We start from the raw sequence: 26,798 nt of genomic DNA, 5'->3' as shown, positions 1-26,798 counted from the left end.
TATCTCAGTACCGTAGTACTCTCTGTAGTGTCTCGACACTACTACTACTCATAAAAGAACGGGGTGTTACATTAGGATTAACATTGCTATGATTTTACTGTGATTTCAGCTTGATACCACTAGGTTTGCTCTGATGGTTGGGACTATTTTTACTAATGCTTTGCTCTGATTTTGTGAGGATTAATTGAAGCTGATATTGCTGTAGTTTTGGGGTTAATTTTGTTATGATTTAGGAAAGGCTAAGGACAGAGCTTACAAGGGGCACACCCTCTACCCTCAGCCAACATTGTTAATGGCGAAGAAGGCTCTCACATATTCTTCAATCAAATGACTTCTTGATGTATACCTTCACATGTTGCAATAAAAACCTCCTTGCAAGGATTTTTACTAGGGGCTTTCATATTTTACTAATAATCTCTTTGCTTGAGAATTCTTATAAGTACAGCTGAAAAAACAAAGCAAAAATAAAGCGAGGTGCAGATCTGAGGAAATATGCGAATGAATTCGATAAACATCATAGCATGAAAAAGGTAGCCCATTGACCAGTGGTGATTCAGAGCATTGCACATGTCACCAGAGGGGAGAGTAGGGTATATACTTGGAACAGGGAGTAACGACTCGAAACCTCTTATTGAGATTGAAATTTTCTACAATATATATGGTTGTAAATCCCGTTGTAGAACCGCACTTGTGATTTTAACTTTCTCTGCCATTGCTTGATGTGGGATATTTGATTTGAACTATCGTTGATTAAATTCATACGGAGATATGAATGAGGTTAGGGAAGGAAAATGGGCGGAGCAGTGGATATTATTCTTGGAAAGCCTATCATGATTGAAGCCTGTGAACTCTCGTTATTTAATTTTATTCATCACTTTGTATATGAGCCGACGTTATTGGGATGATATATTCTGATGGGATACTTTTCCAATTGATTTTTCACCTCGGGATGAGTTTGTGCATCGTTTATGATGCTACATTTATGCGTTAGCTTATGTGGATGAAACTGTGATAAATTGGGATAATGGTCTAACTCTTGCTTCGAACATGGGATTGTTGCCATGATTAGTTTTATCTTTAAACAAGAATATTCAAAATTATTATTTAAAGGGACGCACCCACTGATGAAACTCCTGTGTTTAATTGATTATGCTTCCCTTTAAGGATCATGGATTATGGCAAACTACTCAACCTTCGTCATACTATATTCCTTTATCTGCGTCGCTATAAGCAAATCAATATTTTTGGAAAATTCGAGCTGAATTGGGTTTTTTGATGAATATGTGACGGGTCTTTCTCTGCGCTGAAGGGCATTTCTCTGTTCTGACGGGTATTTCTCTGCTCCGACCGAGCTGATTTGACGGGCATTTCTCTGCTCTGACCGAGCTGATTCGAAGGGCATTTCTCTGTTCTGACCGAGCTGATTCGAAGGGCATTTCTCTGTTCTGATGGACATTTCTTTGCTCTAACCGGGCAGCTCTGCCGGGTATTTCTCAGCTCTGACCGGGTTGCTCTGATGGGTATTTCTCTGCTCTGACCGAGCTGATTCGAAGGGCATTTCTCTGTTCTGACAGGCATTTCTCAGCTCTGACCGGGCTGCTCTGACGGGTATTTCCCAGCTATGATCGGGATGCTCTGGGCGAGTATTTTTGGTTCTGCATGAGAGATTTAATACAATTCTTGGTATTATGCTAAGTCTGCATATTAATAGATTCGTGGATATTTACAAGTAGTGCATTTGGATACCGATAATCTAATTTCATGATACGTTTATTTGATCGTTCACATACCATTAAAGGAAGAAATGAGATATATATTTTCCTTATTAACGGGTTTACAACCCTATCTCAAAGGGCCCTCATCATGTTTTTGCTAATATTCATGTTTAAGAATTCTTGTAGCACAGGAAACACAGATTTTGGGAAAGACTTGTACAAATATGATAAACATCATAACATAGAAAGGTAACCCACTAACTAGTGGGGATTCAGGTACTTCGCAGAACTATACTTTATCATTGCATGATCTTGTCAAAACATGTGAACCTGATTGGGATATATTATTCTTTGTCACTTAGAAAAAATCATGATTTATATGATCTTTGATGGGATTTGAAAATTTGAATGAATTCAGCGGTATACGAATATGGGAATCAAGTTGTGGCAATGGATTATATAATCTAGGGTTCGAATTCTCTTTGCAGCCCTGTTTTAAAGGGGCTCTCATATTATTACTAATATATGTGCTTAAGAATTTTTGTAGCATAGGATAAGCAAATTTGGGGAATGAGTTGAACAAATATGGTAAATACCATGATGTAAAAAGGGTAACCCACTAGTAACTGGTAATTCAGGTACTTCGCTGAACTCTATCAATGGGAAGAGCATGATCGGGATATGTTATATTTTATCACTTGGGCAAAATCATGATTTATATGATCTTTGACGTGATTTATGAAATTATAATGCTATCTTGGAAGCTGCACAACTTCTGCATATATGCTTAGATTTGAAACAGGAATTCACTTTGATACGAAGCTGCACAACTTCCGCATATGTGCCAAAATATAAATTGGATGCATGGTTTTAAGAATGCCGCTGTGTTGTCTCGTTAATTTTAATTATTTCTTTTACGTTGCATACTTTACTTAACATGTTCATGCAGAGCATTGCACATGTCACCAGAGGGAAAAGTAGGGTATATACCCATAATTAATAATTTCAATCCAAATTGCTGCTTAGCAAGTCAAGGGGAAGACAAACATCCAGGGTCAACATCCATGTAAAGGAAAAAGCAGAGGGTTCGTTTTAACCGTAAGCCACGAAAGTTGGATGCATCCCCCGGATCATCCATGCTCGGTGCAGGGTGTTCTCTTAACCGTAAACTATGAAAGTTGGATGCATCCCTTGGATCATCCATGCTCCGTGCAGGGTGTTCTCTTAACCGTAAGCCACAAAAGTTGGATGCAAACCCCAGATCATCCATGCTCCGTGTAGGGAGTTCTCTTAACCGTAAGCCACGAAAGTTGGATGCATCCCCCGGATCATCCATGCTCCGTGCAGGGTGTTCTCTCAACCGTAAGCTACGAAAGTTTGATGCATCCCCCGGATCATCCATGCTACGTGCAGGGTGTTCTCTTAACCGTAAGCCACGAAAGTTAGGCGGGTCCCACTGACCGTCTATGCTCCGTGTAGGGTGTTCTCTTAATCGTAAGCCACGAAAGTCGGATGCACCCCCTGGGTCATCCCTGCTCCGCGCAGAGGGTTCGTTTAACCGTAAGTCACGAAAGTTAGGCGAGTCCCTTTGACCGTCTATGCTCCATGCAGAGTGTTCTTTGCTAATCGTAAGCCACGAAAGTTAGTTGGGTCCCTATGACCAGCTATGCTCCGCGCAGAGTGTTCCAGCCAGCACGAGGGAAGAGGTGAAGAAACGCATGCTAAGGAGAAGTCAGAGCCACGAGGATCAGAGAAGTCACAGTAACATCAACAACACCACACACCACTAGTTGAACAAAGAGAACACTGTTCAACTAGACCAGGGGGAGTAGCTGGTGAGGAGTAATATATGCAGAAGCAGCGGAGCAGAGCAGAGCAACGGAGCAAAGTAGCGAAGCGGAGCAGAGCAGCGGATCCGAGCAGAGGAACCGTCCCGATAGAGCAGTGCTACCAACTCTGCCCGAGCAGAGGAACCGTCCCGACAGAGCAGAACTACCAGCTTTGCCCGAGCAGAGGAACCATCCCGGCAGAGCAGAGCTACCAGCTCTGCCAGAGACGACCTTGCCAGAGCTAACTTTATCATCGAGTTGGGCTTCATTTCTCTATTTTGTGGGCTTTAAGGTTAGGCCCATTTAGCTATCTATAAATAGAAGGTTTAACATTAGCATTAGAGGGGAACTCATTCTACCACTCTACTAGTAATATGTAAATACTCTTGAAATAAGGGAAACAACGAAAAATCTCCCGTGGACGTAGGTCTTCATGATCGAACCACGTAAATCTTGTCTCGTTTATTGCTTTCTAGTTTAGGTGTTGATTTTTTGTTTCACCAAAAACCATAAAACGCACCAATTTCCAGAAAATTATACTTAAAACATGCACATGCAAACCCTTAAAATCCTAACAATTAAGCATAAATCAGTCCCCATAAATCAGCATAAGCATAGTCCAATGGTGCCTTTGACAGATGTTGTCCTGTTCCAAACGGTTGCCTTTTGCTTTTTCCCAGAATGCAATGCTCACAAGCACCCTTTTTCAATCTGCCAGCGCATCCTATAATTTGTTGCTTAGCTAACTCATTTAAGGCCCTTTCTCCAGCATGGCCTAATCTCTTGGGCCATGTGATATATTCTTCTTTCACCACAGCTTCACATTCACCAATGAGTGTTTCTGCTTCAAGGCAGTAGAGGCTGGATCTTCTAATGCCTTTCATTATAACCGCCATATCCTTCATAACATATAGCTCTCCATTTTCTGATTTCCAGCTAAAACCCTTCGATTCTAAAGTTCCCAGAGATATTAAATTCCTTTTAAGCTTAGGAATATACCTCAAATTTGATAGCAGCTTCACAGAACCATCATGTAATCTGAGCTTTATAACTCCAACTCCCTTCACAGGACATACTTCATTGTTTCCAAGCATAACTGAACCTGCATTTTGGAGCTTCAATTCTGAAAACCATTCCTTGATTGGGCACATATGGAAGTGACTCAACTAGAAACACCTCTAAGTTGACTTGCAATAGAACAAGGACATCCTAGTGATGGTAAGTTGACCCAGTGTCATCTCTCAAGGAAAGTCTTTAAGGGCTTTTAGTAGTATCGTATGAAAAAGCAATAAAAGAAAGTTGGAAAGAGTTTGATTTTAAAAACTGAAACTTAAACTTAAACTTAAACTTGACTTGAATTTAAACTTAACCTAGGCAAGAATTTAAACAACTCAAATTAAACCTAACTTAAGAAATTAAATACTTGTAAATTAAAAACCAACTAATCTAGGCGTGAAACTAAAGTGCATAATTAAAAAGAAAGCATAAACATGAACGGAAAGCATAAACATGATTAAACGAAAGAAATTGAATTGAATTACGAAATACCGTAAACGTCTTGAACATGTAATTGTGTCACTCAATCACAATCCAAGAATATATAAAAACTAAACAAAACTAAATTAAAACCTAAACAACTAAAATCGAAAACTAAAAAAGCAATTAAATCCTAAGCTTCGTATGCCGACAGATCGCAAAGATGGCGTCTAAAACTAGGGCAAGGGATGATTTTACAATGAAAAGTATGGCCCTATTTATAGACTTCAAATCCCTCTAGATCACCATGGAAGTTGCCATGCAAAGTAGAATTCTAAAGGCAATAGAATCGTGCAAGATAAGGCAACTCTCCAGCTGTGACGCGCGCTGCAAGTCATCTCCATTCTGGCCGAATTCGCGGCTCTCGCCAGAGAAATGGGTCGCGCCAGAGAAACGGCTATCGCCAGAGAAATGGTGATTTCTCTGGCTAGTGATTTCTCTGGCTTTTATGATTCCTCTGGCTTTTATGATTCCGCTGGCACTTATGATTCCACTGGACTGGAGATGTCGGCTCCGCTCCTCTGGCATTCCGCATATTTCTCTGCTCTGACTTGGTTCCGCTGCTCTGGATTGGTTCCACTGCTCTGGCTTTGGAGCATTTCTCTGGCTTCCCATTTCGCTGCTCTGGCATGCGGGGCTTCGCTTCTCTGACATGCCAGATTATGCAAAAAAATGTAATTCTTAGCCCAAACTCTCCAAAATTTGCACTCTTCATCTCGAAAACCTAAATCTCCTGCAAAGCATAAAATACACCATAAAACGCACCAATTTCCAGAAGATTTAACTTAAAATATGCACATGCAAACCCCAAAATTTAGAACAATTAAGCATGAATCAACCCCCCCACACTTAGCCTTTTGTTTGTCGTCAAGCAAAATCCATATGAATCCTAGGAAGAGATTAATTTCAACAATGCTAATTTCCATCCAAACATTCTCAAAGTCAATTCAAAATTTTACAATCAACACACATCTCTCGATCATGCAAGTAACTCAAAGTTTAAGAAGCAACAAAACAGTAATGTAAGCAATCCGATCAGACCCAATTCTCCGCTAGAAGTGAATTCCCTAATGTGATCGCCTTTATAATCAATATCACCATTTTTCACACTTTTTTGTGCTTAAGAATTTCGACAGCTGAGCCATAATTCATGAAATAAAACCATTTGGATGTAATCCAAAGTCTTTTCACGTGGTTTCCCATGCTCATAGTTAGACTAGAGGAGCAGAGACTCAGAGCTGTTACATTTCAGAACAGGCCAGATGTTTCAGAGCTGGCAATTTTGAAGTTGGCAATTCGTCCAACATTTTTCATATTTCACAGATAAGATACGATCGTAGGCAATCACAATGACAACACTCCTTCTAGCATCTACCGGACAAATCACGTTTTACTAACTTACAATCATGTTGCAACAAAACTCAAATTCTTTGCATAAACAAGAAACATATATCCAAAGTAAAACAAGAATAATCATCATTCATTCACAAACCCGAAATTCTCATCGAAAACCTTATTCTCTTCCACAAATTCATACAAACTAGCAAGATTCGAGACCAAAAACTAAGCATAGAAAGACTAATCTCGCCTAGCATAAGCACAATAAAACACCCCCCCCACACACTTAAAGCATGCCATGTCCTCAGGGCACCAAAGAAATAAGAAGATTTGAGAAAACGTCCATGATTATCGGCATGGAGAAACTGAAGCATCGTGCGAGGTGGTGAAAAGGGGAATTCGCTGTCTGTGGAAGAGTGAAGAGTGGCCACGCTGAATCAGGTCATCGCTGGCAGAGCAGCGCGGAGAGGTATAGCGCTGGCAGAGCAGCAGCGTTGGCGGCATATTGAGAATTGCACCGCTGAAAAACAAGACATGCACACCAAGCATCATAGTATCCGCAAAGCAACCGAAACTTAGGAAAAACACGAAACAAACAACTAAAACAAGGAAAGACATAAACAAACCAACGGTGGGTTGCCTCCCACCAAGCGCTAAAGTTAGAGTCTCCAGCCCGACTTCAGAGCTGAACTTCAGCTGGGGTTGTGTAGAGCTTGAGCCTCCACTTCCATGGACGAGCTCTGGTGCTCGTAATATGGCTTCACTCGGTGGCCGTTCACTTTGAAACTCTCATTCGTGTTTTCATTGAATAGCTCCACGGCACCATGCTCAAACACCTCTTTAAGTAAAAACGGACCACTCCATCGAGATTTTAGCTTACCCGGGAACAACTTCAGTCGAGAATTGAACAAGAGGACCTTCATACCGGGGCAAAGCTTCTTATGGCAGATGCGGCGGTCATGTAGTCGCTTCACTTTGTCCTTGTATATCCTCGCATTCTCGTACGCCTCGTTGCGTAGCTCATCTAACTCCTCCATTTGCAACATGCGCTGCTTCACGGCAGAGCCCAAGTCATAATTGGCAGCCTTGATTGCCCAATAAGCTTTGTGCTCAATCTCCACCGGCAGATGGCAGGCCTTGCCATAGACGAGACGGTAAGGACTCATCCCAAGCACGCATTTGAAGGCAGTTCTGTACGCCCAGAGAGCATCATTCAACTTTACGGACCAGTCCTTGCGCGAGGGTTGCACCGTTTTCTCCAAAATTCCCTTGATTTGTCGGTTGCTCGTCTCGGCTTGTCCAGAGGTCTGTGGGTGGTATGGTGTTGCAACATTGTGCGTGATCTCATTCTTCTTCATGAGCTTTGCAAACAACTTGTTGCAGAAGTGCTTGCCTCCATCGCTAATGATAGCTCTAGGAAATCCGAATCTAGAAAGAATGTTCTCTTGCACAAACTTAAGCACCACATTAGCATCACATGTCCACGTGGGGATAGCCTCAACCCATTTGGACACGTAATCTACAGCAAGTAAAATATATTGAAACCCATGCAAAGTAGGAAATGGCCCCATGAAATCAATGCCCCACACATCGAAAATTTTGACAATTAATATGCTTTGGAGGGGCATCTCATTCCTAAGGCCGATATTCCCTACTCTCTGACACCTATCGCATGCAAGAGTGAAAATGTGTGCATCTTTAAAAATGGAAGGCCAAAACAAACCTGATTGAAGAATTTTTTGTGCCGTTTTCTGCCCCCCAAAGTGTCCACCACAATGATTCTCATGGCACATTTTCAACACTTGTTGTTGCTCCTCTGCCGGCACACACCGTCGAATGACATCATCCTTTCCAAGCTTGAAAAGGTGAGGAATATCCCAATAATAGTGCCTGCATTGAGCTAAAAATCTCTTTCTCTCCTGCGATGTCAGCTCAGGCCGTAGAATACCACAAACTAAGTAATTGACAATATCTGCATACCAGGGCTCGGCGCTCGCAGGGCTGCACTGAGCAGCGCTGAGTTCGGCAAGGCTGGCAGAGGTGATCTCGGCAGAGATGGCCAGAGCAGAGCTGGCTTCGGCAGAGCAGAGTTCGGCAGCTCTGGCTTGGGCAGAGTAGAGCTCGACAGTGCTGCACTTATCAAAGGTTAATGCATATGTATGCTCAAAAGGAAAAGATTCAGGGATGCAATTAAGACTCGACTCTATCAGATTTTTATCCAAGCGGGAAAGGTGGTAAGCTACATGATTCTCGCTCCCTTTCCTATCCCTGATCTCTACATCAAACTCTTGCAACAGTAGGACCCAACGGATTAGACGAGCTTTAGCTTGAGGTTTAGTCATCAAATATCGAAGCGCAGCATGGTCACTATGGACAATGACCTTAGACCCAATGATGTATGATCGAAATTTATCTAAGGCAAAAACCACAGCAAGCATTTCTTTTTCAGTAGTGGTGTAATTTACTTGTGCACTATTCAGAGTTAAACTAGCATAGTAAATCACACGTAACATCCTATCCACACGCTGACCTAGCACCGCTCCTACAGCAGATAGACGCATCACACATGATCTCAAAGGGCAATGACCAATCAGGCGCAATCACAACCTGGGCAAAGCTCAACTTAAGTTTTAATGTTTCAAAGGCATGCATGCAAGAATCATCAAAATTAAAAGGAACGTCCTGAGCTAGCAGTTTGCATAGAGGTTGGCTAGTTTTAGAGAAATCTTTAATGAAACGCCGGTAAAAACCGGTGCGACCTAAGAAACTCCTAATTCCCTTGACATCAATAGGGGGCGGCAACTTTTGGATTACCTCCACCTTAGCTCTGTCGACCTCTAGTTCATGCTTAGACACCACATGACCCAAGACAATACCGCGTGTAACCATAAAATGACTCTTTTCCCAACTCAAGGTTAGTCCACTTTCAATACACCTTTGCAACACTACATCAATCCTAGTCAAACAATCATAAAAGGACTGCCCAAAAACCAAAAAATCATCCATAAAAACCTCCACGAATTTACCAATCATGTCAGAAAATATGGACATCATGCATCGTTGAAATGTCCCGGGTGCATTGCACAGCCCGAATGGCATCCTCTTCAATGCAAATGTCCCAAAAGGTGTGGTGAAGGCAGTTTTGACTTGATCTTCCGGCGCGATTACGATTTGGTAGTAACCTGACAAGCCATCAAGAAAACAATAAAAATCATGCCCTGCTAAGCGATCTAACATTTGATCAACAAAAGAAAGAGGAAAGTGATCGTTTTTGGTGACGGCATTGAGTTTCCAGTAGTCAACGCACATCCGCCATCCCGTGGTAGGACGCGTCGGTACCAACTCCATCTTGTCATTTCGCACAACCGTCATTCCTCCTTTCTTCGGTACGACATGCACTGGGCTCACCCACTCACTATCGGCGACATGGTAAATTATCCCTTCGGCAAGAAGCTTAAGGATCTCCTTGCGCATAACCTCCATCAACATAGGGTTCAAGCGCCGCTGGGCATCTCGCTTGGGTGTAGCTCCCTCCTCTAGGTTTATCATGTGCATGCATGTGGCTGGACTAATGCCACGTATATCTCCTAAGCTCCATCCCAGTGCTGCTTTGTTTCTCCTCAAAACTTCGATCAGCGTTGCTTCTTGCTTTAGAGTCAGAGTAGCCGATATGATAACTGGCTTCTTCTCGCCTTCTTCTAGAAAAACATACTTGAGATTGGCAGGGAGTTCCTTCAGTTCCAGCGCTGACCTCTTGGTTCCTATTTGTTCATCTAAGGGCAGCTCGGTATGGCTGGACTGCACTGAGCTCGGTACGGCTGGCTGGGCTGGGCTGAAGGGCAGAGCTGGCTTCGGCAGCTCTGGCATCAGCAGAGCTGGCTGGGCAGCGCTGAAGGGTAGAGCTGGCTGGGCAGCGCTGAACTCTTCAGCTTCCCTAGCTAAATCCTCCATGTCGGCCAATCCAGCGCAAACTTCCACGCATTCCTGCTCTTGTAAAAATACCTTCTCAACCAAGCTATTAATAGCATCTATATATGAGCATTCATTCATAAAGTTGGCAGAAGGCATAGCCCGATTTTCATGCACCGAGAAAGACACCGATTCCCCTAACACTGTCATTTTAATAGTTTTATTTTTGACATCAATCAACGTGTTAGTGGTCGCTATAAAGGGTCTTCCTAATAGCATAGTGTGATCTCTACCATTCTCGTGCACATCCCCAATCTCAAGGACAACAAAATCAACAGGCACTATCAAACCCTCGACTCTAACTAGGATATCCTCTACTATACCACGGGGATACCTGACTGACCTATCAGCAAGTTGGAGGCACATGCGAGTAGATTTTAAATTACCTAACTCTAATTGTTGAAAAATAGAGTAAGGCATCAAATTAATCCCAGCCCCCAAATCTAACATACCCGTGGCTTCCTTACCATTTCCCAAAGCAATATTAATCACAAAACTACCTGGATCGCGTTGCTTGGGTGGCAAAGATTGCTGCATGATTGCGTTTGCAACTTCGGAGACCAACACCTTCTCATTGTCACCGAACCTTCTTTTGTTGGATGCCAATTCCTTGAAGAATTTCACATATGCAGGCACATTTCAGATCACATCAAGAAGAGGCAAATTCACATTTACCTTGGCCAACATGTTGTAGAATTCCTCAAACTGTCGGTCTTGCTTCTCGTTTCTCAATCTGTTCGGAAAAGGAACCGGTGGTCGATAGGGTGTAGTAGCTTTGTGGAGCTTGACCTCCTTCTCCTTCTCTCCTTCCTTTTGCTAGTCTACCTTCTCTCCATCAGTCGGGCTGGTCAGAGCTGAGCTCGGCAGCTCTGCTCTGGTAAAGGCAGAGCTCGGCAGCTCTGCTCTAGTGAAGGCAAAGCTCGGCTGCTCTTCTCTGGTGAAGGCAGAGCTCGGCTGCTCTTCTCTGGTCTGGACAGGAACATCTACTTTGTTATCCACCATCTTACCATTGCGAAGAACAGTGACAGCTTGAGCCTGGTGAGTTTGCAGGGGTTGGCCATGAAATTTCCCGGGCGGCTGTTGTTGTTGGATTTGATTCAAAGTACCGGAAAGTTGCCCGACAGTTGTTTCAAGCCTTTTTATAGTAGATGCTTGGGACTCTATATTCTGCTTAGTCATCTCCATATTTTGCTTACTAATTTCCATGAATGCTTTTAAGGTATCCTCGAGAGATGTTTTCTGTGGTGGCATGGGCTGTGCACTCTGCTGCGGGGCTGATTGCTGGTGTTGATATGGCGGTCTATATGGTTGAGAGGAGCCTTGCTGTGGTGGGAAATATGGTGGTTGTTGTTGGTAGCCCACTTGGGATGGTCGACGGTATTGATTCCCCCCAAAGTTTTGATTTCCCCATCCAGCATTCGGCTTATTTCTCCATCCTCCAATGACATTCTGTTGACATTGATTCATGTTCTGCCCATGTGGTCTGCTTGGCCCTTGATTGTAGCTTTGAAATCCTTGTGCCGCATAGACCTCAGCTTGTCCTTACGGAGTAAATTCTCCCATTCTATGGCACTCATTGGCTCCATGGCTGAAATCTCCACATATACCACACGGCTCTACGTACTGCATGGCTGGATTCGATGGGGTTGACATCGGCAGAGCTGGATTTGGCTGAGTTGTCATCGGCGGCGCTGAGCTCTGAACTAGAGAATTTTTCATATTTTCCATCTTGAGCTGTTGGACTTCTCGCATGATCGAGGCCAATTGTTGCTGCATCTCGAACTGATTTGTCACGGCACTAGCCTCTACTCTCCGTCATCGGACTGACTTTTGTTGGGAGCTCTCGGCCAAGGTCTTGAAAATCTCTTTCAGATCTGCAGCGGTCTTCCGAGCTATGTTACCTCCTGCCGTGCTATCCACCATAAATTGGGCAGTTTGCACTAACCCATCGTAGAAGAACTGCATCAACATAACATTAGTGAATTGATGTTGAGGGCATTGACGGATGAGTTCTTCATATCTCTCCCAAGCTTCATGCAAAGGCTCGTCCACTCATTGGGTGAACTCCATTATTTTCGTTCTCAGCTCCTGTGTCTTGTGACTTGGGTAGTATTTCAGCATGAATTTTTCACAAGCATGTCCCCACGTAGTGATAGAGTTGGGCGGCAGAGAAAGCATCCACGTCCTTGCCCGGTCTTTAAGTGCATAGGGGAAGCACTTAAGCTTGAGTTGGTCCTCCGTGAGGCTAAGCAGAGGAATCGTTTGCACTTGTGTGCAAAAATCTCGGATGAATTGCAGAGCATCCTCGCTTGGAATCCCGTGGAACACCGGCAGCAAATTCGAGTCATTTGGTTTGAGATTGTAGTCTCTCACAGTAGTGGGGAGCACGATTGCCGACGTGTTGGTGTCTCCAATCACTGGTCTGGTGAAGTCTCCCATGTATTCCATGTTTTGAGCTATCCCCGTCTTTTCCTCGTGTAAATTCCGCTCAGTGCGAAAATTGGCGGAGCTGGCCTCTTCCTCCTTAGCTTGCTCTTCCGTGTCTGTCGTGTGCTCTGTACGGTCAGAGCTGGCTTCAGAGTGCGCCTCAGAATCAGAGTCAGAGTATAACACGTCTGCTCTGGTATGTATGCGAGTGTTATCCAGCGGGGAAGTTAGTTTTCTTTTCAGACTACGGCGTCCCTGCATACACAACACTTAACACACGGATTAAACGCACCGAGTGGAAGAAACGTAATAAACGAAAATAACAGAAATTTAAATAAAGCTAGTAAAAACGACACAACTAAAACGTCTAAAACTTTCCCCGGCAACGGCGCCAAAATTTGACTCAACTAGAAACACCTCTAAGTTGACTTGCAATAGAACAAAGACATCCTAGTGATGGTAAGTTGACCCAGTGTCATCTCTCAAGGAAAGTCTTTAAGGGCTTTTAGTAGTATCGTAGGAAAAAGCAATAAAAGAAAGTTGGAAAGAGTTTGATTTTAAAAACTGAAACTTAAACTTAAACTTAAACTTGACTTGAATTTAAACTTAACCTAGGCAAGAATTTAAACAACTCAAATTAAACCTAACTTAAGAAATTAAATACTTGTAAGTTAAAAACCAACTAATCTAGGCGTGAAACTAAAGTGCATAATTAAAAAGAAAGCATAAACATGATTAAACGAAAGAAATTGAATTGAATTACGAAATACCGTAAACGTCTTGAACATGTAATTGTGTCACTCAATCACAATCCAAGAATAAAAACTAAACAAAACTAAATTAAAACCTAAACAACTAAAATCGAAAACTAAGAAAGCAATTAAATCCTAAGCTTCGTATGCCGACAGATCGCAAAGATGGCGTCTAAAACTAGGGCAAGGGATGATTTTACAATGAAAAGTATGGCCCTATTTATAGACTTCAAATCCCTCTAGATCATCATGGAAGTTGCCATGCAAAGTAGAATTCTAAAGGCAATAGAATCGTGCAAGATAAGGCAACTCTCCAGCTGTGACGCGCGCTGCAAGTCATCTCCATTCTGGCCGAATTCGCGGCTCTCGCCAGAGAAACGAGTCGCGCCAGAGAAATGGTGATTTCTCTGGCTAGTGATTTCTCTGGCTTTTATGATTCCTCTGGCTTTTAGGATTCCGCTGGCACTTATGATTCCGCTGGCACTTATGATTCCACTGGACTGGAGATGTCGGCTCTGCTCCTCTGGCATTTTGCGGATTTCTCTGCTCTGACTTGGTTCCGCTGCTCTGGATTGGTTCCGCTACTCCGGCTCTGGAGCATTTCTCTGGCTTCTCATTTCGCTGCTCTGGCATGCGGGGCTTCGCTTCTCTGACATGCCAGAGTATGCAAAAAAATGTAATTCTTAGCCCAAACTCTCCAAAATTTGCACTCTTCATCTCGAAAACCTAAATCTCCTGCAAAGCATAAAATACACCATAAAACGCACCAATTTCCAGAAGATTTAACTTAAAATATGCACATGCAAACCCTAAAATTTAGAACAATTAAGCATAAATCAGGAAGCTCCAACCCGAATCCAATATCCAATGTTGATCAATCTTCTTTTCAACAATATTGAGGGCTTCTGCTATATCATATTCTTCAGCTGAGCTAGTGGCATTAGTGTTGGGGTTTTTATCAGATTGTTGTTTCTTCTTGAAAGAGTAACAATCCTTCTTTTAATGCCCCAGTTTCTTAAAGAAATGACACTTGCGAGTCTCCTTGTTTTATGCCTATTTCTCCTTTTCTTTTCTCTTTTCTTCCAATCTACAGATCCTTTCTTTTCCTTGCCTTTCTAGAACTTCTTGATGTTTAGAGCTTTACTTCCAGATTCGTGCTTTCCTTCATTTGCCTTATGCAATTCTTTAGCCCTCGGAGCATTTTGAACCTTCTCCAAAGTGATAGAGTTTTCTCTCACAAATAACATAGCATCTTTGAGGTGTTCCAAACTTTTAGGCAATGAATTTAGCAACAGGATCGCCTTATCTTCATCATTGATTTTAACATCAATGTTCTCCAAATCATCAATCGATTTATTGAATTCATCTAACTGATCTTCAGTTCCTTTATCTTCAAGAAACTTATATGAATATAATCTTTGCTTCATATATAAGCGATTAGCCAAAGATTTTACCATATACAACGAATCGAACTTCTTCCAAACCGCAGCGGCAGTTTGCTCCCTCGCGATTTCTCGAAGAACTTTGTCAGCAAGGCAGAAGTTTATAGCGCTATGCGCTTTATGCATCTTGTCATCACTCTGATATGTCTTCGACTTTTGGGCCATTTGGCCTTATTTTTTTCTTTATTTGTGTTAGTTCAGGTCTGTCCAGGGGAAAATAAAGTTGTTGAGGAAGGATGGTCCAGTGGAGCGAAAACGGAAAGAATGTGGTTGGAATGGGCATTACCAAGCCCAGATTGCTATGTCATGTTTACCAGCATGGAGCTTCGGCCGCAGTACCTCTCCAGTCTAACTTGGGGCATGGGAACCTGAAGCAACCCACCTGGTATGAATCAAACCGAAGAAAGCAATCCGTCTGACCAGTACTATGCGAAGCAGACAGCCAAAGCCAGAAAAGGAAAGTAAATCCCGAAGATTTGGAGGAATGATGGAGAAGAACGAAGAAGGAGCTAGAAGAATCTGGAAGAAGGGGAAGTTTGACTACAGCATGCAGCTGGAAGCTATCTTCAATCGTATCAATCAAGGATTGAGCTAAAAAAGGAAAGAAGATCTCAATGAAGATATGAAGCTGGCGCAGCTAGGGTTAGACCTTCACCGATTGGCAGTATAAAAGGTTGAAGATGTGCAACGTGAAGAAGCTCTTGACACCCTTTTGAACTCCGTTTTATTCTAGTTTACTACTTTAATTCGCCGTGTGTGGCACCCAAAACAATTTTACATTCCAGTTCTATTTCCTATTTCCATTGTGTATTCATTCGAACAAGATTCAAGGCTCGTAGCCTTAGGTATTACTTTATCTTAATTAAGTATTTCCTTTTGTTTCATGTTGTGTTTAATTCATTTCGCATTTATGACTTCTGCTATGTGTGAGTAATTCCTTAGGTGAGGTTTTAGGGGTGGAAATAATTATTGTTAACATGTAAACATTCGTGAGGCATTTGTTCTTTCGGTTGAATCTCGTGGTTCCGGAAGGATCTGTTCGACACCATGGGCAGTAGGAGCCTAACGGGTGATCTCCGTTCGGTAAAACGCTGTCCATGTCAAGCAAAGGCCAGGGTGTACCAAGGCATGACAACCGGTATACCCAAGACCGAGTAGCTGAGCAGCGTCAACAAAAGGCGTTGTAGATCCGGATGGTGGGGAAAGGATTGATGGGATACACTGTCCTTCTCCAGTCTTGGGCTTCTCTAGAGACTATCCATCAACTGTGACGAGGCATAAAGCCATGGTTATCAAACGAGGAAAGCAATCTCTGCGCCGTAGCATGTCTATGACTGGCGGCTGATAAGCCGGAAATGGTTGTGTCCAGGAGGCATGTGTCACTCAAAGTGCGGAGTTGGGGACCTCGGGAGAGAAGGTTGGTGAGGGTCATATTTGGTGAGTAACGGGTATGACTACTATCTAAGGAGGAGTGAAGCATTGCCTTGTGATCGGGGAATGTGTGACCTTCGGACCAAGTGACCACAATGGGATCAACCATCCCAAATGTGAAGTATAACCCCTTGAAACGCCCCAATGTCTTTGGGCCACGCCTTGGGTTTATATGGACCATGGACGGATTATCAGTATGCCTATGACCGAACGAATGTTGACAACAGTTATGATCTAACCGAATAACCTCACCCCTTTGTTATTATTGATCTTGTTAATTTCTTATGCAGAGTATACAGATTGAGACTTGTGACACCTTAGTTTGTCATTGGAGAACAAAGTGGTTCCTCACTCCCTGCGGGATTCGACCCTACACTTGCCACTAAGACTGAGTTCTTGTTGTGGGACGTAGGAGCGTGTATTGTCTGTACTGGGCATACACAAGTATTTTGCCCGCACCGTACGACGGGTATGTGTCAAAATTGGCGCCGTTGCTGGGGAGTGACGCGCAACAATTTTGTTCTCTCCTCATTCCATTTTCCGCTACCGGTGCATGCGTGGAACTCGTAGAGCTGTAAGAGCATTGGTGTTTGACCCTGATATTGATCGCATCGAAAGGCGACTATGCGCAGAAGCACGAATAGCGAGACGCGAAGCTATGGCAGAAACAGAAGCAGAGCAAGCAGCTGCCGAGCAGGCGCAGACCCTCAGACAGTTGGCATTCCCAACTAATTAATCTCAACTTGAGGCCGAACGGAATCACCTTACCGGCAAACCCGTTCGCACCTCGTCGGTATGACCTGAAGCCTTCTTTACTTCAGATCTTACCGAAGTTCAATGGATACCAAGGAGATGATCCTCACACTCATCTCCAAGATTTTGAAATGACAATCATGCATCAATCCAGTGATGAACAGCAAGAGTATGTCAAGCTGATACTCTTTCCTTTTACCTTGGTGGACAACGCGAGAAGATGGCTGTATGACCTACCCGCAGGAAGTGTCACCACATGGGCACAACTGCAACAGGCCTTCTTGGAAGAGTTCTTCCCAGCATCAAGAGTGGAGCGGATGAGATGGGATATCCGCAGGATCAGATAAGATGGGCTAGAATCCTTCTATGAATATTGGACGAGATTCAAGAGAATGCTAAGCAAGTGTCCTCATCACCAAATCTCTCCAAAAGATCAGGTGGAGAGTTTTGTAAAGGGCATGCGGAGGAATGATCGCAGTCTGGTCCTAGCAGCCTGTAATGGATCATTAATGAGCAAGACTCCATTGGAGATCTTTCAATTGTTGGGCACCATAGCAGAAGAATCACGCGATGAGGGGCATGAAAGAAACCTGGAAAAACCGAGGAAAACTGAAGAGAATGAGGAGATGTCCAAACTGGAGAAAACTATGGAAAAGACCATGAACGAACTCAAGGAACTTCTGTCGGGTCTGACTATACCGAAGAAGATTCGCCAGTGTGGCCTTTGCGATGCCACCGGACATCAGTCTGAGAATTGTCCCAATTTTGGCGAGGATATTGTTGACGTTAATGCCATCGGAGGACACGATGGAAATCCACGGAAGTATGATCCATTTGCAAACACTTACAATCCAGGGTGGAGGGATCATCCTAACTTCCGGTGGAAGCAAGATGGTCAGCCCCAACAACAGAACAATATGGGAGGACAGATGCAACGTCCTCAGTATAATCAGAACCAAGATCAACAACAGTATCAGCTGGGACCACCACAACACCATAATCAGAATCAACAACAACTTTCTTACCAGCCACCACACCAGAGAGCACCTTGGGAAGAAGCTATCGAAAACATGGCTAAAGAAAGTGAGAAGTTTCGCAATGAGATTTGTGCCGGCATGAACCAAACCAACCAGCAAATTAGTCACTTGACTAAGGCAGTGGACAAATTGGAGGAGAACGCTGGTAAACTCCCAGCCATGGGAATCAACCCCAGGGAACACGCCCAGGTTGTGCTAACCAAGTTTCCAGAAGAAGTGGAAAATGAAGAAGAGTTGTTAGCTGAGGCTGAACTGATTCAAGGAAGCTTGAATAAAAGAACTGAAGGTGCAACTGCTGAACAAACTGGAGGTAGTAGTCTAACCGATGCACCTTACCCAGAACGCCTGAGACAGAAGAATAAAGAGAAGGAGGCAAGTGAAATGATGAAGATGTTCCAAAAAGTGTAGCTAAGCATACCCCTACTCGATGCTATCAGGCAGATTCCTAAGTATGCCAAATTCTTGAAAGATCTTTACTCAAGGAAAGTAAAGATGGAGGAAGAAGTCCGTTATGTAATGGGGGAGAGTGTCTCGGCGGTGATCCAACGGAAGTTGCCCACGAAGAGGAAGGATCCAGGGATGTTCACCATTCCGTGCAACATTGGCGGAACAAACATGGACAAGGCCATGATGGACTTGGGGGCCTTGATCAATGTGATGCCATTGGATGTGTACAAGAGACTGAATATTGGTGAGATGAGGAACACCCGTGTGGTCATACAGTTGGCCGACAGATCCAACGCTTACCCTGAAGGAGTGGTGGAGGATGTACTGATCAAGGTTGGAGATTTAATCTTCCCAGCTGATTTTTATGTTCTGGACATCGGACCTGAAACCGAGGAGAATGCCATATTATTGGGAAGACCATTCATGATGACCGCTGGAACCAAGATCGATATGAAAACTGGAATTTTAACATGTGAGTTCGATGGAGTTCGAGAAGAATTCAATATCTGTGAGACCATGAAGAGAAAACAAGCAATGGAAACGGTGGACATGATCGATGTGTTTGAACCTTTGGTGCAAGAACAGGGAATTGCTTTTGGTTTCAGGGATACCATAGTGAAAGTGATCCAGTATGGTCTGACTGATCGAGATGCAGAGCATATGGAGGATGATGAGATAAATGAAGCTATCATGGAATTTTACTCTCTCCGAGAAAGTACCATGGAAGCTGAGTTGGAGGTGGACCAGAAGATCAAGGAGCTAATCCAGGAGGTCTATTTAGCTGGAGGAACGGAGACAAGCAAACCAGAATTATTAGCTCAGTATGGGCAGAACGAGAAGCTGTTACCATCAATCTAGAAAGCACCCACACTAGAACTCAAGAAGCTGCCGAAGCATTTGCAATATGCTTATTTGGGTCCAGAAGAAACGCTCCCAGTTATCATCAGTGCTGACCTAACCCGTGTGCAGCAAGATCGATTGGTTAGAGTATTACAGGAGAATAGGAAAGCCATCGGTTGGACCTTTGCTGATATAAAAGGCATCAGTCCCACAGAGTGCATGCACCACATCTATCTTGAGGAAGGAGCCAAACCTGTTCGAGACTCACAAAGGAAGATGAATCCCATCATGAAATAGGTAGTCTTGAAAGAGATTCTCAAGTTACTGGAGTTGGGAATCATCTATCCCATATCCGACAGCCAATGGGTAAGTCCAGTCCATGTCGTACCGAAGAAGTCAGGAATACAGGTTGTGGAGAATGATCAAGGCGAGCTTGTACCCACCCGTTTGCAAACAGGATGGAGAGTTTGTATTGACTACAGGAAGCTGAATGAGGCAACCAGGAAGGATCACTTCCCATTGCCCTTTATCGACCAGATGCTGGAAAGACTAGCTGGTAATGCTTATTACTGTTTTCTCGACGGATATTCCGGATACATGCAGATCTTTGTAGCACATGAAGACCAGGAGAAAACCACTTTCACCTGTGTATTTGGAACATTTGCATACCGAAGAATGCCGTTTGGATTATGCAATGCACCAGGAACTTTTCAACGGTGCATGATGAGCATTTTCTCCGACTTATTTGAGAATTGCATTGAAGTCTTCATGGATGACTTCACCGTATATGGAAACTCTTTTTACACTTGTTTGAAGCATCTACAGCTCGTGTTGAAAAGATGCGTGGAGAAAAGCCTGGTCCTTAACTATAAGAAATGCCATTTTATGGTGAGGGAAGGAATAGTGCTGGGGCACGTGATCTCGGAGAGGGGAATCGAAGTGGATAAGGTGAAGGTTGATTCCATCGCCAAATTGCCCTACCCGACAACAGTAAAGCACGTACGGGCGTTCCTTGCTCATGCAGGGTTCTACCCGCGATTCATTAAAGATTTAGCCAAGATTGCTCAGCCCATGACCAGACTTCTTCAACAGGATGTGCCGTTCGAGTTTGATGAAGATTGCGCGGAGGCATTCACAATTTTGAGAAACAAGTTGGTGTCAGCCCCCATTATTCAACCCCCGGTATGGGACTTACCGTTCGAAATTATGTATGATGCCAGCAACCATGCCGTTGGAGCAGTACTGGGGCAGAAGAAAGGCAAAGAGAGTTATGTGATTTACTATGCATCCAAGACTCTGAATCCAGCACAATGCAGTTATACCACTACCAAGAAAGAACTCTTAGCGGTGGTGTTTGCCATAGAGAAATTTCGTTCCTACCTTTTGGGAACAAAGGCGGTGGTCTACACGAACCATGCAGCGTTGAAGTATTTGATGGCCAAAAAGGAATCCAAACCTCGACTCATCAGGTGGATTTTACTTTTGCAAGAGTTCAACATCGAAATAAGAGACAAAAAGGGAGCTGCCAATCTCGTGGCGGATCATTTGAGCAAGTTGCAACTGGAAGAGGATGACGGTATGCCCATTACCGATACTTTTCCAAACGAAAAGTTATACTCCGTGAGCACCCGAGTGGAAGGGGAAGAACTGTATGCTCTGACCAAACAGGAGCCATGGTATGCCGATATAGCTAACTATCTGATCACTAAAGAGTTACCCCCAGGATTGACAAGGTTCGAGCAAAGGAAGTTACTTGTGCAAGTACGATTCTATTACTGGGAGGATCCATACCTTTGGAGGACTGGAGCAGACCAAGTCATACGGAGGTGAATACCTGAGGATGAACATGCCCAAATTCGAGACATGTGTCATGGAACAGCAAACAACGGGCATTTTGGGAGAAAGCGCACAGCCCACAAAATTTTGGAGAGTGGATTCTACTGGCCCACCATATTCGCGGATGCAAGAAAGTGGGTATAGAGCTGCCCGAAGTGCCAGTTGACTGGAGGTATTACCGCAAGAGATGAAATGCCACAAGTTCCAATCATGCCAGTTGAGATTTTTTACGTGTGGGGAATTGACTTTATGGGACCTTTTCCAAAGTCAAGGACCTACGAGTATATTCTGGTGGCAGTTGATTACGTGTCAAAGTGGGTTGAAGCCAAGGCAACCGCAAGTAATGATGCTCACACCGTGGCAGGATTCCTGAAGGAGCAAGTGTTCGAGAGGTACGGTATACCCAAAATTCTAATCAGTGATCAGAGGTCTCACTTCTGTAATGCCACTATCAGAGCACTGACTAAGAAGGTGGGGGTGACACATAAGGTCACTACAGCATATCACCCCCAGGCCAATGGTCAGGCTGAGATTTCCAACAGAGAGATAAAAAACATCTTGGAAAAAGTGGTACACCATAACCGCAAAGACTAGAGTAATCATTTGGGGGACGCATTATGGGCATACCGAACTGCCTTCAAGACACCCATCGGAATGTCCCCGTTCCGCTTACTTTATGGGAAAAGATGTCATTTACCTGTGGAAATCGAACATATGGCGTACTGGGCAATCAAGCAAATTAACCTCAGTATGACCCTAGCTGGAGAAGCAAGGAAGCTGCAGCTGAGTGAGTTGGAAGAACTTCGGTTGAAGGTTTACGACAATGCGGTGCTCTACAAAGAACGGACCAGGAGGATCCATGATGCCAAGATCAGAAAGAATGAATTCTTGGTGGGACAAAAAGTTCTACTTTTCAATTCACGCTTCAAGATGATGGCTGAAAAACTTCGTTCAAAATGGTCAGGACCATTCGTGATCAAAGAAATTTTTTCAAATGGAAACATAGAAGTGTACGATCACAATGGAGTCGATACGTTCGTGGTGAATGGACATCGCCTGAAGCCCTACCATGAACTTGCTGAAGTAGAAAAGGAGAAGGAGGAATGCCACCTTCTCGACCCTGTGTACGAGTAAAGAGGGAAGGAGAGTCGAGCTCGAGACGGGAAACAAGAGCGCTTGCTGGGAGGCAACCCAGTGTGGTTTCTTCGGTATGGCCTTTACCGAATTTTTCTTTTCTTTTAAGTTGTTTTGTTTTGTTTGGATGCGCTAACTTGCAGGTGAGATGGGCCGGAAAAAGTAAGAAAGACGGAGGCCCAGTGGAGATTTCAAACCAACTTTGCGTTGCAAAGTGTGTAGGTGGAGGGTTGGGAGTTTTGCGTGCAGGAGAGGTCTAACCGGGGAAGGGTGACGTCAGAGAGGCGGATGCAGCAGACTGACATGATGGGACGGGAACGTTTGGGTTTCCAAAGGAAATTTGAATTTCGAATTTTGGGGAGATTATTCTTTCCTTAATTTAAAGTCTTGCCATAACCGTCATCCCCACTTCCCTTAAACACTTCCCCCCACTTCTTCCAAAACCCTAAATCTCCATAACCGCTACACACGATCTCCACCACCTCCCCACACCTTCAATTTTGGTAACCGTTGTTACCACTTTAAAAAAACCACCTAGTTCCATAAGTTCCTGCCCAAAACCCTAACTTTCCAAACACTTTCTCAATTCCAAAAACCCGCAATGGTAAAGACTAAAGGTGAAACTGATTCCGGAAGCACTCAAGTTCCGACGAAGAAGAAGGCTGCCAAGCCCCGACCTTCGACGAAACGGACCACCAGACGAACCGCATCCAAGAAAACATCTATCAAAGTTACTGAAGAGCCGGTTGTGGCCAGTCAGACGGAGGAGAGAGGGCCAGAAGACGTCCCTATGATGGAAGAACATAGGGTAGAGAAGGAAACTTCGGAGGAGATGATCGAGGTGTCAGAAAAGCCCATGGAGGAAGAACAGGTCGCACCTACCCCACCAGTGAAAAAACCGTGGAAAGCTCTGAAGAAATCAACCCCCGCTCAAACTGCCAAAGAGCGGGAACCCACTCCAATTCTCCCTGCACCACCAGCGCCATCACTTGAAGAAGGAAAGACGGCGACGGGGTCCGAAGAAGAAGAAGAAGAAGGAGAGGAGGCCACCCACGAGACCGAGGTGGAGGCTTCCACCCCTCAAAGCAAGGGCGTGAAAATTGGAGCGAAAAGGAAGTTGGATGTCACCAAACCCCCTCTGCCCACGAAGACCAGACCGGCGGCGGCCGGAAGTAAGACGAAGGGCAAGGAAGTCCAGAGCAAGACTAAGAGAGCAACCCCCGCTGAAAAGGGAAAAGGCAAGCAAGCCGAGGAAGATCCGGAGAGAACTGAGACCGTGGACAGCTCCAGATCAGAGGATGTTTTGGCGCCAAAGAAACCCACCTCCAGTACAGCCACTACCACAAAGCCGAAGCTTGCAAAGCAAAAAGGGCTGATACGCACCAGTGCTTCAGGAGTGGTCATACCGAGAGATAGCCAAAGGTATGCCACTCAACAGAACAGAGAAATTACCCTTTGGTATTTTCTGGTTAATGGAGCCTTGGAGGAATTGGGGATAAAGGAGAAAGTGGAGGGTTATTTTGATGGGATAGGTTGGAAGAAGGTGCTGGAGGGGAATCCGAAGGCATTCCAGAAGTTGAGTTTAAGCCCAAGGGAAACTATACGATCGAGACCCCAGGTACTTTGCTGTTCTAGTTACAAGGTAGGATATTCCCGCTCTCGATCAATGAGCTGAATATCCACCTGGGGGTGATTGAAACCATATAAGTTTACGAAGAGGAGTATAGGCAAGCGGAAACCATAGCCACACCAGAGTGGAGGAGTCAGATTGACCATTACTGGTCACTGTTGTCTACCGGAACCAAATATGTCAAAAATATCAGCAAGTCGAACGAGATTCGGGACCCCACCCTGCAGATCTGCCACAGGTGGCTAGCCTACAACATTTACGGTCGGCTGGAGGGTTCCAACGTGGTCACCCAACAGGAAGTCTTCCTGTTGTGGTGTATGATGGATAAGAAAAAGGTGAACTTCGGGTTCACCGTGGCGCTTCAGTTCCAGTATGGGGTAACCCATACTAACAAGTTTCTCTCCCTCTGCCCACTGGTAACCATCCTAGCGGAGAAACTTATCAAGTTCGACGGGGAAAGCCCGGATGACGCAGCTCTGGCCGACAGTCGCTTTCTGGACCTCGGCAGGTTTGTGCGATGGAGGGTGGTTGAGGCCGACGAAGGCGGGAGGTACCGTTTGGTGTACCCAAAAGGAGCAGCAGCTAGGCCAGAACCGAGGAGGCCACAAGAGCAAGATGCACCCCGCCTTGTCAGCAGCGAGAGCGTGATATTGTTGGCTGAGATGAAGGAAGTAAAGGACGAGCTGGTGATGTTAGGCGCGAAGATAACAACCCTGAGGGAAGCGATGGACGCTGGCTTCAAGGCAATCATGGACCGGTTGAATGTGGAGGAGAGATCCTCCGACCAAGACAATTAAGTTTTCTTACCCTGAACTTTTAGATTAGGTTTCGTTTTATCTTTTGATTTTCATGTTTTAGTGTCTCTAGAGTCTTGTTAGAGTCAGGTCTTACTTGCGCTGTTTGATGGTGATGAGATTTTGCATGCTGATTTCGGTCTTGGTTTGATTTGGTGGTTGAGTATGATATACATGATAGTAGTTGCGAGCTTACAGATAGTACCGCACTAGTGAGATCAGGGCCAAATTTATGAAAAATTGCATGTTTCTGGTGAGACTTTGCTGTGTTAGGGAATCTAGATTTTGTTTGAGGACTTATATTGCTAGAAATGACTTGTGTGATTTGGGCACATTTCTTTGATTAGGGCCCCAGATTCTTCTTTGTTGATAAATGTGAAAGAAAAAAAATCCCTTGTTATGCCAATTTGAGCCGAATTCATTCTTTCTTGAGCCTTTCTATTGCTATATCTAAAAGGAAGAATTGTTGGAGTGCATGAAATGGTAAACAAGGAACTGGAGAAAAGAAAGAGAATCTGGGCACAAAAAAAAAATGAATGAAAATTGATGCCAAAAATCAGAGAAAGGATGAACCCTATTAAAAATGGGGGAATAAAGGGTTGGTTGTAGCTTTACTGAACTTGTATGCTGAGTAAGGGTGATACTGAATTAGCCACTGAACCATATTTATCCCACCTTTGCTCCGTATACCCCACTACAACCAAATAAAGACCCTCTGATGAGTCATACTAGTGTGTTCCACTTGTAGTTTTCAATCAAACTCTTAGAAGAACTGGCACATCAAATTAAGAGTGTATACACTTAGCCCGGTACTTGAGAGAAAGAGAGAATACTATCACACTTTACGCATGTTCATTACTCTGGTTTGTGGTTTGACTGAACTGAATGATGCATGTTAGTATGATCTAATCCTGAAATTGGTGCAAGTTTCGTATCTCGTAGTTTTATTCTTTTTCTTTCAACTTTTTGTCCGTGTCTTCTATGAATCCACCTACATACATGAGGACAAGTATGGTTTAAGTGTGTAGGTGTGATGCGTCTTCGACTTTTGGGCCATTTGGCCCTATTTTTCTCTTTATTTGTGTCAGTTCAGGTCTGTCCAGGGGAAAACAAAGTTGTTGAGGAAGGAAGGTCCAGTGGAGGGGAAACGGAAAGAATGTGGTTGGAATGGGCATTACCGAGCCCAGATTGCTATGTCATGTTTACCAGCATGGAGCTTCGGCCGCAGTACCTCTCCAGTCTAACTTGGGGCATGGGAACCTGAAGCAACCCACCTGGTATGAATCAAACCGAAGAAAGCAATCCGTCTGACCACTACTATGCGAAGCAGACAGCCAAAGCCAGAAAAGGAAAGTAAATCTCGAAGATTTGGAGGAATGATGGAGAAGAACGAAGAAGGAGCTGCAAGAATCTGGAAGAAGGGGAAGTTTGACTACAGCATGCAGCTGGAAGCTATCTTCAATCGGATCAATCAAGGATTGAGCTAAAAAAGGAAAGAAGATCTCGATGAAGATATGAAGCTGGCGCAGCTAGGGTTAGACCTTCACCGATTGGCAGTATAAAAGGTTGAAGATGTGCAACGTGAAGAAGCTCTTGACACCCTTTTGAACTCCGTTTTATTCTAGTTTTGTGTGGCACCCAAAACAATTTTACATTCCAGTTCTATTTCCTATTTCCATTGTGTTTTCATTCGAACAAGATTCAAGGCTCGTAGCCTTAGGTATTACTTTATCTTAATTAAGTATTTCCTTTTGTTTCATGTTGTGTTTAATTCATTTCGCATTTATGAATTCTGCTATGTGTGAGTAATTCCTTAGGTGAGGTTTCAGGGGTAGAAATAATTGTTGTTAACATGTAAACATTCGTGAGGCATTTGTTCTTTCGGTTG

The 26,798-nt window shown here is 44.0% G+C and overlaps 2 protein-coding genes across 2 annotated transcripts in view; one reads left to right on the top strand and one right to left on the bottom strand.

The window, feature by feature from the left end:
• Positions 1-26,798, bottom strand: part of LOC131006624 (pathogenesis-related genes transcriptional activator PTI6-like) — an 812,544-nt gene that overhangs the window by 222,001 nt on the left and 563,745 nt on the right. The window lies entirely within an intron of this gene.
• Positions 22,103-22,486, top strand: LOC131021332 (uncharacterized). Its single transcript, XM_057950519.1, has one exon. The coding sequence runs from the start codon at positions 22,103-22,105 to the stop codon at positions 22,484-22,486; it is 384 nt and encodes a 127-aa protein (XP_057806502.1).

This window comes from Salvia miltiorrhiza, chromosome 1, assembly GCF_028751815.1.
Source record: "Salvia miltiorrhiza cultivar Shanhuang (shh) chromosome 1, IMPLAD_Smil_shh, whole genome shotgun sequence".
Classification (NCBI taxonomy): Eukaryota; Viridiplantae; Streptophyta; class Magnoliopsida; order Lamiales; family Lamiaceae; genus Salvia; species Salvia miltiorrhiza.
Note: the sequence above shows the minus strand (reverse complement) of the source record. Positions and strands in the feature narration are given on the sequence as shown.

Excerpts from the sequence above, each read along its gene's own strand:
- LOC131021332 (XM_057950519.1), top strand. The coding sequence starts at position 22,103 with ATGACCCTAGCTGGAGAAGCAAGGAAGCTGCAGCTGAGTGAGTTGGAA.